The sequence below is a fragment of the Camelus dromedarius genome, chromosome 12 (genome assembly GCF_036321535.1).
Source record: "Camelus dromedarius isolate mCamDro1 chromosome 12, mCamDro1.pat, whole genome shotgun sequence".
Classification (NCBI taxonomy): Eukaryota; Metazoa; Chordata; class Mammalia; order Artiodactyla; family Camelidae; genus Camelus; species Camelus dromedarius.
Genome location: NC_087447.1, coordinates 32,274,767 through 32,287,913, shown reverse-complemented (window position 1 = coordinate 32,287,913; position 13,147 = coordinate 32,274,767). Strand labels below are relative to the sequence as shown.

Genomic DNA, 13,147 nt, shown 5'->3' with positions numbered 1-13,147 from the left:
TGCAGTCACATAAAATGTTAAATGTTACCACATTAATTACAGAAGCCCATTTCTCATGTACAATAACCATTCAGGCTAAAATAACCTTCTAAATTTTATTTAATTGTCTGTTTACTAGATCTGGATGTGCTAACAGGAGAGGGAAGCAAACATTTCTTTTCCCTGGAAATGCAGACCACTCTCACATATTCAAGACAGACAAAATAAAAGCATTACTCCCAGCCAAATTTTTTGAGGACAGGAATTTTGTCTTGTTTATAATATTTCTCTCACTTAGCAGAGTGCCTGAAACAGTCACTGCTCAGTAAAAATTTGTTGCATGTATGTGCATGTTCTAAACCACACCATTCGATAATTATAGTGAGTTTCCTGTGTATCACCATTATTTGATAGTGACAAAGAGATAGAACTACAGGACCATACTTCAGGATGCTTGAAGCCTAGTGGCAAAATACAAGCAGAGAGGGCCAGAGTCATTTGGAGAAACACAAGCTCAAATTCACACTGTACAGAATGTTGTTAGGTTATTGTAGTCTTATTCTAGCAAATGACTGTTTAAATGGAAGTATTTACGATGGCTTTCCTTGACTTCCTCCTTTCGAACTTCTGCTTTCAGGAAGCTTTGGGATGATCTGGTACATGTTTTGGCTTTTGGTGTCTTACGAGAGTCCTGCAAAGCATCCTACTATAACAGATGAAGAACGTAGGTACATAGAAGAAAGCATTGGAGAGAGTGCAAATCTTTTAGGTGCAATGGAAGTAAGAACTTTATTATGGTGTATATTCCTATTCTATTCTCCATCTCACCTCCCTTCAACCAACCAAACTATTTTACGAGTCCCTGTCCAATGAAAGTAATTTGGTATCAATCATGATTGTTTTCTTTAATCCATCCACATTCCCTGACTTCCTGACAAATGATTGCTACTTCCTCCATCTATAATTTCTTTTTATTTTCTTTATCTTGTCTTAAGCATTTCAAATTTTACCTGGATAGCAGCTATAACCGTAAACCTAAACAAGTTTTGAAAATAGTTCAATATGGTTCATAATTTAAGCAAATTCAACCAATATTTAGTAATTGTAGATTATAGAAAATGCCAAATCACCTAACAAGTCATGAAATGGGGTATTTTTTGTTTACTGACTCTCCTAAATGTAAGTTTTATGCATGTGTATTTGTATATAATTTAGTAAATACTAAGGCATTAGAATACCAACCATAGGTAGCTAACATGAAAATTATTCTTATTAGACTATAATCATTTTATTAATAAAATGTTACCATTTTTTAAGATTATTATCATGAAGATTAAGTATTATAAACATAATGTTATGTAGTTTTTTTCTGATTCCAATTTGATTTATTCAGCAAGATTTGCCTATGGAGAGAGAAATGCAGTTCTATGTCAACAATGCAAATCTTTTAGCATATGTGATACTAATAGATCATAAATAGTAATTAATAAATAGCCATCTGATACTACAAAAAATGACTTTTAAGCAAAAGTAATGTATTTAGACAGGTTCAGTAATCCAGCACCTAATCAGTAATCCAATCTCCTTATGCTAAGAGTTGAAGGCACTATGGGCTGGCTAAGGAACAAATGCCCCCGTGTACATTAGGCTTCTCCTCCTTCTTTTAAAGGCTTTTCCCTCATCTTTGATTGTATTTTATTCCAGCTCTGATACTCTGCTTCATTTGTTAGAGAATGCTTGTCTTTGACATCTCATCCTAAGTGAAAATGTCTGTCACCCAGTGTTGCTGAGGGTATCTTCTTGGCCTTCAATATGTAAGAAAAATGCTGTATTGTGTATCATTTAGAAGTTAAACCAGCACTTCAAAAAAAAAAAAAAAATCTTACATTATAGTTGCTCCATTAGCTGAATAGACTGGCATTAGACCTTTCTCCTTCCTGTTTCCTTCTGTAAATGGACTGATAATTTTTTCCAGACGGTAGCTACTCAAGACACAAGTGGTGATGTGGGAATGGGGTGGAGGCTGGCAATGTGCTCTGGTGCCCACCAGCTCCAGTTGCTCTGAACAGAATTTAAATATAGGTGATGTGGTGTGTTCAATATGTAGCTTCAGTTTCTAGTGAAAAATAATCTGATCAGCCCATGTCTCCATTAGTCAAATATGCTTCTTTTATTTACAAGTTCTTGAGAGATCGTGTGCCTATGTCAGGCAAGAATTTTTTAAAACAATGAGAAATTTAGTCTAAGTGAAAATCAATTTCTGGAAATGAACCAAGGAAAAACAATTGGCAGGTTGCTAAAACAGCATAGATGTCTTAAACTCCTCATTTCCTAGACCTTATTGTTTTTCTAAACACAATATTTTACTTCTTACTGATTTTTGTTTTTTACCTTCCTGTACCTTTGAAGTAAATTTTAAAATGAGATCAAATGGGACTGTGACTTGTACTTTAGTTATTTTGAACTTTTTATTGTGATCAAGTTCAATATACAGCAGAAAGAATGGGCACAGGAACATCCACAGACCCACTGCATGGAAGCAAAAGTTTTTAATGTCTTGCCTTGTTTGTTTCACTTTTCTTTTTGCTGAATGATTTTAAAGTAAGTGAGCTATCATAACCCTTGCCCCACAAATATTTCACAGGCATCTCTACAAAAATAAGAATATTCTCCTTCATAATATAAGTACTATTGTCATACCTAACACAACTAAAACTAAGTCCCTGACATTATCTAATACCAAGTTCATATTCAAATTTCTGACCCCCCAATTCAGATCCTAATACCTATTCTATATTCATGTCTTTGTAGCTATTTGTTTTGAGTCTGGATCCAATTAAGGATCACATATTGATTACAGTAGACTGTAATGTCTTTTTAATCTCTTTTTTCTTTAGAAAACTAAATATAACATACATGCAGAAAAATTTACAAACCATAAGCAAACAGCTTGCTGAATTTTTATAAACTAAACACACCTGTGAAGCAAATAGCCAGTTCAATAAATAGAATATTATCAGAATGCTATGTGCCCATCTGTGGCCTCCCTCCCATAAATTTTTACAGTATGTGATTAGACAATTTTCTCTTACATTTGGTGAATTGTTTTGCAGACCAAAGGAAAAATGACTTAATGGAGATAATCCTGGTATGAATTTAAAAAATACTTTCTCAGGAGGAGAAAATTATTTACTTCTAATAACGTTCTGAAGTTATTTTTTATTCAAATATAATACTAGAATAGACACTAGCGTATTTGGCCATTTTTATTATCTGTGAAATAAGTATATTCATCTTGCACCATTTTTTCAGAATACATCAAAAATGTTTTTAAATTTGGACTTTTTGAGCCCATCTCTGATCCTGTCACTAGAAAATTTTATCCAAAGCCACAATATAACTTCCTACCATATTGCTTTAAAGTGGTCTTTAAAAAAATTCAATAGACTCACAAACAGTGCTAGCAATTATGAGGTTCTACATCCAAGAATAATTTCTAAATCTGTGTAAAAAAGTTTGCTACCTCTTTTACTAATTTGGTCAGGTTAAGAATCCCAAGCTAGTATTAAACAAAGGGATATTAGGCTATTCTTTTTTTCACTGAGCAGCATTTTAGTGTTCAAAATAAAGTATTGAGAAAGTGTTTGGAACTATGAGAGATACTTTAAGATTGAAAAATATTAGTCTTGGAGGAAGATACTTGATTTTATATCTGGGCATGCATAGGATCTTTAAGTATGCTGGGTGTAATTTTTTAATGAGTGTCATAAGCAAAGCCAATCATATTTAGGTTAATTTTGAATGTCTTGAATATCATAAATAACTAATTATGATATGCCCATGGTGTGCCAGGTGGCTAAATGCTTTAACCAAGATGTATACCACATGAATTTTACAAGACTTTGCACTCCGGTGTCACGGACTTTATACTGATATGCCCTGGCTGTCAAGAGAACTTGTAGATAGGTAGTGGTATCATTGCATTTTGACAGAGCCCAGAATATCACATTCTTAATTTTTCCTATTTTTCTCCTCCTAATTACATTGAATTTTCAACATTTTAAATACAATATTTTGGATGCCAACAAGGTCATCGATTTGGCAGTGAGTTTTAGCTGAGGCCCGATCTATCGCCGCCAAAGCAAAACAGAAAAATCTTGGAAACTAGGATCTGTGCTTCTGGAATTACTTTTCCATAAATACAGAATCTTGTGTGTTTCTAAAACTGAAACAATTTAATCAGAAGGAGAGGCTGATGGGTTTTTTTTGCCCCACTTCCAACAATTATTCATGCAGCTAAGGTTAACCGGACTGTTGCAATTAATGATCTACTACATTCTGCCTCCCTCCAACTCATGCCCCAACATACACATCCTGAAAATACAAAGCATCTGTTATTCCCATCTAAGTTCGAGAATATTTAAAATGGTCATAATGGCTCACTTTTTGGGATTTCAGAAATTCAAGACTCCGTGGAGGAAATTTTTTACATCTATGCCAGTCTATGCAATAATTGTTGCAAACTTCTGCAGAAGCTGGACTTTTTATTTGCTGCTAATTAGTCAGCCAGCATATTTTGAGGAAGTCTTTGGATTTGAAATCAGCAAGGTATGTAAAAATTATCCTTTTTTAACTAGAGCATCATTTTTGTATTCAAGTGGCTCTTGAGTGCCTTTGGCAAGACTTTGTCTTCTCAACATCATGAGTTATTAATTTATTCATTCAGCAAATAACTTCTGGGAAACAAAGACTAAGTAACGTGCTTGAGTGCCTACTGCATTCAACTGCCTGCTAGAAGCTGCTTTTTGTTGCTGGGGATACAGACAAAACAAAACCAGTCTCTGCCCTCATGGAGATTCCATCTTGGTTGAGGTGGGCAGCAATGTAGCCTTTTCCCTGTAAATAAACATAACTCCTGTTAAGTCTCAGGTCAGAGATTATATAACAGTGAATGGGAAAAGTATGTTTATGAAAATGGAGTTCTATTTATATAATTACCAATCAAACTCTTCCTCAGTGCTCTCAGAAATCTGTCTGAAAGATTTGAGGGTAGCAAAAATATCTGAAAACATTCTTGTATGTTGTTTATCCAACTTATTCATTTAGCAAGCTTTCTTTGAACATGATATGTGAAACTTTACGTGTTAGATTTAGAAATAAAAATGTGGTTCCTTTCCTCAAGAGTTCACAGCTTGGTGATATAGACAAAAGCATTAAATTACCAATTGCAGCAGACCATGCTAAATGCTACAGACTTTTATTTGTAGCTATGAAAATATAATCATTTTGAGATTTTCTATAAGGATAAGTTGAACATAAAAATATTGCTTTATATTTATATAAGGGTTGGAAATTTACAAAATCATTTCATATGCATGAACAACCTTGTTTGGTTAACCAGCTGGATAACTGTCATCATTTCTATTGAAATGTTGGAGAAACAGAAACTAGGGTAAGTATTTAAATTGCCTAAGGCCAACCTGGCAATAAATGGCAATCAAGTTTAAGCCCATATCCTTTGATTTACGTTTCAATTCCCTTTACTCTGCCAGGCAAATTCAGGTAAACCATAATTCATTTAAGCCTTTTGCAAGTATTTGTTGAATTCCCTCTCTGGGCCAAGCCCTCTGCTGAGTCCTGAATACTCTTGTCTGAACTGGCCATGGACTTGCCATTTCTCTCCATGTCATTACATAAGTCCAGCTGGGCTCACTATTCATATTATGTCTCTGCTTGAAAGACTATCTGAGGCTTGGAACTGAAGAAAACCTGAGTTTAGGAGTAGCTATTCTAAGAGCTCTTTTGTAATCCTTGTTTCTAAGGAAACTGTTTCCTCCATTCCTGAGAAGAATGGCTTGCTTTAGACAGGGCTCTTCTCTCTGGAGCAGATCAAACATTGCAGGGTAGCCTTTGGAGGCTCAGAGAGGTGTTATAGTTCTCAGCAAAGGCTGCTGGAGGTGTGAGTCCATTTTCGTAATCTAGGACAAATATGACACTGAGAGGCTATTAATAAAGTCAGGTCTCGTGGGGGAGAGTGAAGGAGCCAACTGATGTTAATAAAACTGTATGGTTGTCCTGACCCTGTAGCTCCAGTTAATTGAAAATGCTTGAGTAAAAGCAATGATATTTTATAAAAACTAAATATAATAATCAGATGAATTGGTTTGATTCACTTATTATATTTTAACTAAAATTTTGGAGAAATTCTACACACACAGATTGGCCTGGAGATTTTGATTATACTGGTTAAAAAAAAAAAAAGATTACTGACTTACCTGAAAAATGTGAAAAGGAAGTAATGGAGGAAATAGCCAGATCCTGGCTGACAGGTTTCCAAATCCAAGCTCTATAAGAGACTATTGAAACATAACCTTGGGCCTGTTTTTGAATAATTGTCATCCTCAGTTATCTTACCTGTAAACAAAGATATTAACACCATCTTTCAGAAGTGCAACAAAATTTAAGTGAACTAAAATCTTTACATGGGAGATGGGAGATGATTCTTTCCAACCTTATTTAAACTGAGTATCCTACAGACAAAACCACAAGTGCAATGACTTAGTCATTATATATTATATTATATTTTATCATATATATATCATATTACATATGTAATGTATATTATATGTGTAATATATATTATATTACATAGGTATAATCTCAGCCTGTGCCCATACATAAAACTTCTCAACCCTTTGAGAATGGCATAACCCTTCTAAGTCACAGCATCAGTGCAGTGAGAATAATAATATAAAAAGTTTCCATTTGAAGTGAAAGAATTAAATTGCTTGGACTTTTAAGCTATTGTATAGTCATTTAATATGTCAGTTAAGCATTAAACATCCAAAGCCCATGGTAATGACACACAGGTTTTATTGTAAAAATAAATAATAAATAAATAAAACAGAATCTTTTCTCAAATCTTCAATAATCCAGTTTGAAAGATATATTTATACAAATAATAAACATTTAGTATTTACCAATTGCCAGGAATTGCACTACGAATTACACTCAGTAAAAATCTTCCTTATGTGTTTGCTTCTACAAAATGTGCTATGTCCATATGTGAGGTAATATACAACTAAATGTATTTTATTCACAATTTCTTCCTCCATAATGCCCTAGGAACAGTGCCTTACACATAATTATTGATGAAGAACTGTGTGTCGAATTAATGCTGGAAGGTTAGATTTTAGACTGGGCCATTTAGTATGAAATTATTATAAAAACTATATACTGCTGTATGACAATGTGACCAAATATTGATATTTAACATGGAAAATGCCTAAAATTGAGAATTGATCTGAATTTTCTGGCCTCTTAATCTGTAGAAACTAAATATAAAATTCGTAAGGGATATACATTTAAAGTGCAGGTAAGGTTTTAGACTTATTATGAATTAAAAAATGAATTTTGAAATACAGCCTCTTCAAAGTTTGTCATATGTATTTCTCTTCTCTCTGACTGTCTCCATCACTGTCTTTCTCTACCCCCCTCACTAATGATGAATTTTTGCAAATGTCTTTAAGACTATAAAATGAGCACATAAATGTGAACCACCCTGTGATAAGATTCAGGATAATTTACTCATAAACTCAACATTTCCTGACTCATAACAGAGAAACAGTATTGTCTTCTAGAAGATGGAAAGAAATCAGTGTAAATTTACTAACTTTTCTCTTTTATTCTGTGGAAGTGATTGCTTCTCCAAGGAATGAGTAAGTGGTCATTTGGAAAGAGTATTTTTTCCTTCCATTTTCCATAAAGAGGTTATGAGACCATTAAATTGCCCACATTACTTACAGTCCTGTGTATTTCTCCCCTTTTTGTTTTTCATCAGGTTGGCATGCTATCTGCTGTGCCACACTTGGTAATGACAATTATTGTGCCGATTGGAGGGCAGATTGCAGATTTTCTAAGAAGCAAGCAAATTCTTTCAACTACGACAGTCAGAAAGATCATGAATTGCGGTGGTAAGTACATTAGTGATGTTAAGAACGTGTGTTTAACCAAGTTTTAACCAACATTAGTAACTTTTTCTATGCATATCAAATTTGCTGTTAAATTTGTGCCTGCATTGTTCACTCATATTCATTCTCCCACCTTCAAATGTTCATAACTCCTAGTTTTAAATCACTGCATAACTAACTTTACCCTTCCTACCCTTGAAACTTCAGGTTGTTTTTGCTGTTTTTATTAAAACACAAGGAAGGCTTCAGGAATCTCTGTGCATAAATTATTACTGTTATTATTATTTTTAAAAAAGACTCCCTGAGGTGGTTTACTAGGTCAAATAAGTGTGAGGATTTTTAAGTTTTGACTCGCTGAAAACATTTATATGAGTTTCTCAAGTATTTTCATGCGTTTGTTCTTGAAGGTTTTGGCATGGAGGCTACACTGCTTCTGGTTGTCGGCTATTCTCATACTAGAGGGGTCGCTATCTCGTTCTTGGTACTTGCGGTGGGGTTCAGTGGATTTGCTATTTCTGGTAAGATTAGACTTTCCTCTTTAACCTTTTGACTGTTCAGAGTGTTTACTCACCATATTCCCACTAGAAAATAAAAAAAACCAGATAATTTAGAAATCATTATTTGCATTTGTTACTACTCATTACTGACTTTCTCCCTGCTTATCCTTCCTTTTTTTTTTTTTTAAAATTGATTTTCTCTTCCTCTCTGTGGAATGAATATTACATATTAAGCATTGAATAAGACATTATACCTCCTTCCATTCACATTTCCCTGAGCTAAATTATCTAAAAATAGTTATTAAGCATGTGTTATGAACCTGGTATCTTTTAAGGAGGGTGGTGAGTGTGATAGAGGATGGTCTATAGTCTCCCACTTCTTAGAGTTTTGGGATGCTCTGAGTCAGTTCTTCTGTGTGCATTTCAGGTTTCAATGTTAACCACTTGGATATTGCTCCGAGATACGCCAGTATCTTAATGGGCATCTCAAATGGTGTTGGCACATTGTCAGGCATGGTTTGTCCTATTATCGTTGGTGCAATGACGAAGAATAAGGTAAGATGGAGCAAACGAGGTGTTCATCTGTAGAAGATTCTCTCTCACGGTTGAGAAAAGCACTAATATGTTCTCTTTGGCATTCTCTTTGTGGTCTAGTCCCCACACCTCTGAGTAGAGGAGAAAATTGAGGCCCAGAAGATAATCTCCCTCCAAGAACTCTGAGGGAGCCCTCTTCCCTAACCAATAAGCAATATGCTTTTCAGCACCTTTTAATATCTCTGCTAACCCCAGTGTGGCAAAACAACAACAAACCCTTTTCCTCCCAGCTCATTAGAACAGGCAAATGAAAGTCTTGTGGACCTCCGCAGTAACTGATAGGAGAAAATCATTATCAGCTATTTGTCTTTATATGTAGAGCTTGAAAATTATGGCTTACAAAAAGGAAATAAACCAAAGAAGTGTGAGAAAAAAAATAAGCCACTCAATGGAAATTAAAAGGGAGATTATTAGTATTTTAGAAATTAGCAGACCATAGATATATTTGGAGTTTTATTTTAAAACTTTAAATTTTTTAAAAATAATAGACGTCAGAGTATTATAAGAAGCTTCTATCACAATATTGACCTTACATAATCAGAGCAAGGATTTCCCTAAAGATAGTGTTTTATGAAAAGCTTGATAGTGGAACTTTCAGAGAAGATGTTAGGCTTTTCAAACGCAGGCAGTTGTTCTCACAGTGCCACTTTTTGTCACTGCAGTCACGTGAAGAGTGGCAGTATGTCTTCCTGATCGCTGCCCTAGTCCACTACGGCGGAGTTATATTTTATGCAATATTCGCCTCAGGAGAGAAGCAACCCTGGGCAGATCCTGAGGAAACAAGTGAAGAAAAATGTGGATTTATCCACGAAGATGAGCTTGATGAAGAAACAGGGGACATCACTCAAAATTATATAAATTATGGTCCCACCAAGTCTTACGGTGCCACAACACAAGCCAATGGAGGTTGGCCCAATGGTTGGGAAAAGAAAGAGGAATTTGTACAAGAAGAAGTACAAGACTCATACACTTATAAGGACCGAGATGATTATTCATAACAAAGCTAATTGCTGGATTTCTTATTAGTGTTTGTGATTAAATTAATTGTGATTGCACAAAAATTTTAAAAAAAATGTGATGTAAACATGTAAACATATCAATCAGGCAAGTCTTGCTGTAAAAATGAAATCAAAACAAACTCATGAAGTTACCATCAAGTGCAATCTGTAGAAGTTGTGAGATGCCATTCTTTCCATTCGAGTCATCTATTCGTTTGTGATTTAAAGGTTGACTGGTCAAAATTGTAGAAGCAAGTAGTTACTCATCGGATTCATATGAGCTAAAACTCATCACCATTTAATAAAGCACAACTGAAAGAGTTGGTACATCCCATCCTACAAAGGTTAGGAAGCCAAAGCTACTTGATCATGCAAAATGCACTTATATATTTGTTACACTGCATTGCAAGATACGGTGCAGAAGTCCTGTTTAAAAAAAAAAAAAAGTGAAGTCATGTTGGCTGCATCAGGTGTTGGCAACATTTATTGAGTATAAATCATGGAGTTGGGATATCTCTCATGCAGAGAAGAATGTTGTGGGCTAGCAACTAGCAATTACTGTTATTACATAATGTAGAATATTTTGTTGGTTTTCAAGAGGAATATCTTGCAGTGTTTTCTATGAGATGCTTGGGCACAAACACATCTATGACAAAGAACTTGTAAAGTGAGGGGTATGCTTCATGTTCTTCCATTCATTTACCTAACAGTATGAAACACTTCACATTTCAGTAAAATCTGACTTTTCATGTAGCATATCGCACAACTTTTTTGCAAAAATAAACAATAAATAGACTTCAATGTATTTTTTATTACAACTTTGTACTGGTTGTAACTTGCATTAGGAAAAAAAATGCATACACCATGAAGAATCTAATATGTTTACTATGGAGATATAGCCCTTAAAATGCAATATTCATGACAAACAAAATAGAAGCGATATAGGTATCTTTCTTCCTTAATAATTAAATACTATATGAAACGTGCCACAGAGCTATATATAATATGAAAAGATAAACTTAATAGAGATATTGTAAGTAGACAATTTTATTATTTAAAGTCCCATTAAAAATATTTGTCAAATATATAGGACAATAAATTATATGAAAATATCTATATATATCTGTATATCTTATACGTATCCATACACAGATACATAATAAACAATCTTCACCAAAAAACCAAAAATAGCATACACCTAATGTTGGGTTAGGGGACTGCAATTTCTACTTTCATAGAGTCATAGAATTTTAGATGGGGCAGAGGCGTTTTGCTTGTCATTTCTTAATATAACTCAACAGGAATTGCGACATTTGTGTATCAAGCAATAAGTGCAATGCATAAAATTTCCTGTGTGCGTATTATCTTTACTTCGCTTATGGTAGCTGTTTGGGTGGTTGGAATGATGATTTTTTTTCTTTTAAAAAAGTTAACATCAGACCTCTTTATAATGTTCTAAAATGACAATGATGCATTTCCCAGTTCAACTCAAAATATCATTGGTATGTTTAATTGTCTATTCTGGATATTTGATCTGTTCATTGTATAGTGCTGGTGACTGGAGGCCCTGCTAATGCAAATATAAAACATAAAGTCTGTTTTTAAGATGCACACCATTCTTGACATTAAGAAAATAAAAATATCTTTTGCTTTGTGTCTCAAAGTGATGTAATGCGATCATAGCTTTTGTTGTGTTGAATGAAAAGATGTAGACTATCATTTTGTTGCTGCAAAAAAAAAAGTGTTAATAAAATGCTCTATTTATCCTTTTGCAAAAAACCAATACATTAATTTGGGCTGATTCTATTTTGTTTGTAACTTTGTTTGTAAATGTGAATTTAGCTTGTGTATACGTCAATGGAGTTAAATCTAGGCTCAAGAATATCAGCCTTTCTAGCTACTTGAGATTTAACTGAAGAACGTGGCATTCTTTACATTGTGTGGGATGTGGTTCTGCAGAAAGAGTTTTACATCAAGAAATTGGTCTCTGAGTCAAACTCTATCTTTCAATGACAGTCTTCTCACAATTTATGCTAAACTTAAAAAAAAATGAAACCTTAGGAAAAACTCAAAACTTGTCAATTCAACGATGCTACCCAAATTTGATTGTACACACACGCTGTGCTTGGACTGTCCCAATCACTTTAAGTGGAGCATCTTACATAACTCCACAATGATCCTCCAGAGTAGGTAGTCTCTCTATTCCCAGATCACAAAGGAAGGAACCGAAGCTCAGAAAGTTTAAATAATGTTCCCAAGGTAAAACTGAGCCATGACATTAGTATCATGTGTCAGCCAAACCAGCGAACAGTGAGCAAGATTTACCAAGGAAGCCAATGGAATGTCGATGTCCCTGAAAAGATGATCATTTGCTCTGATTCCCTATTTTACAAATGTGTGGACAGAGGAGACCATACTTATATGGTATTGGTAATTGAGATTCATGGAATCTATTACTTTAAGGGACTTATGGGGTGATTTAGTTGACATCCCTATTTAACAAATGAAGATGCTGAAGGTCAATAAGAGAAGCTGACTTGATCAAGAGGATTCAGAGGATATAACGCATTTGCAAAGGACCTGTTCTGATTAGCTGTGCTTTTGCTTCCATTTTTATTTTTTTAACCAGGTTTTTATTTAAGGAATTGATTAAGGAATGGTTATTGGTTCAACCTCTACCTTATATCCACTGCTCACATAACTTCAGAGTGGGAGACGAGGGAATGTATTTTCTCTTCCTGCAATCCTCTACATAAACAACAGCCAGAGGCTTGGCTTAATTTTTAAGGCAACTCAATGCCATCTTTGCATAACTTGATGACAGGAATGAACACATCATAATCTAACACTCCATAATTTCCCCAACTCCATAATACAAAAGGTTACAGTTCTTAGAAGAAAATTGTTCTAATGATGTCTCTAAATATTACCGCTGACCACGCTCATTTGCACTGATCTCAATCATGCAAAGTTATCTCCCCTTTCAGTTTCCTCCTTGTCCCAACACCCACCCTCATCGATACTGTTGTATGCATCCAGTATTTTGCAACTTGCAAAATGCTTTCCCACACATTCCCTCATTCCAACCACACCTTGTAAAATTCAAAGG

General features: G+C 34.5%; 1 protein-coding gene across 2 annotated transcripts in view; it reads left to right on the top strand.

The window, feature by feature from the left end:
• Positions 1-11,649, top strand: part of SLC17A6 (solute carrier family 17 member 6) — a 37,801-nt gene extending 26,152 nt beyond the window's left edge. For both annotated transcript variants that reach the window (XM_010987484.3, XM_031459871.2), the window contains exons 7-12: positions 617-759; positions 4,438-4,587; positions 7,820-7,952; positions 8,357-8,467; positions 8,874-9,001; positions 9,703-11,649. In XM_010987484.3, the coding sequence (XP_010985786.1) occupies positions 617-759; positions 4,438-4,587; positions 7,820-7,952; positions 8,357-8,467; positions 8,874-9,001; positions 9,703-10,038 (1,001 nt within the window). In that variant the 3' untranslated portion in view covers positions 10,039-11,649. The remainder of the gene's footprint in view (positions 1-616; positions 760-4,437; positions 4,588-7,819; positions 7,953-8,356; positions 8,468-8,873; positions 9,002-9,702) is intronic.
• The last annotated feature ends 1,498 nt before the right edge of the window (positions 11,650-13,147 follow it).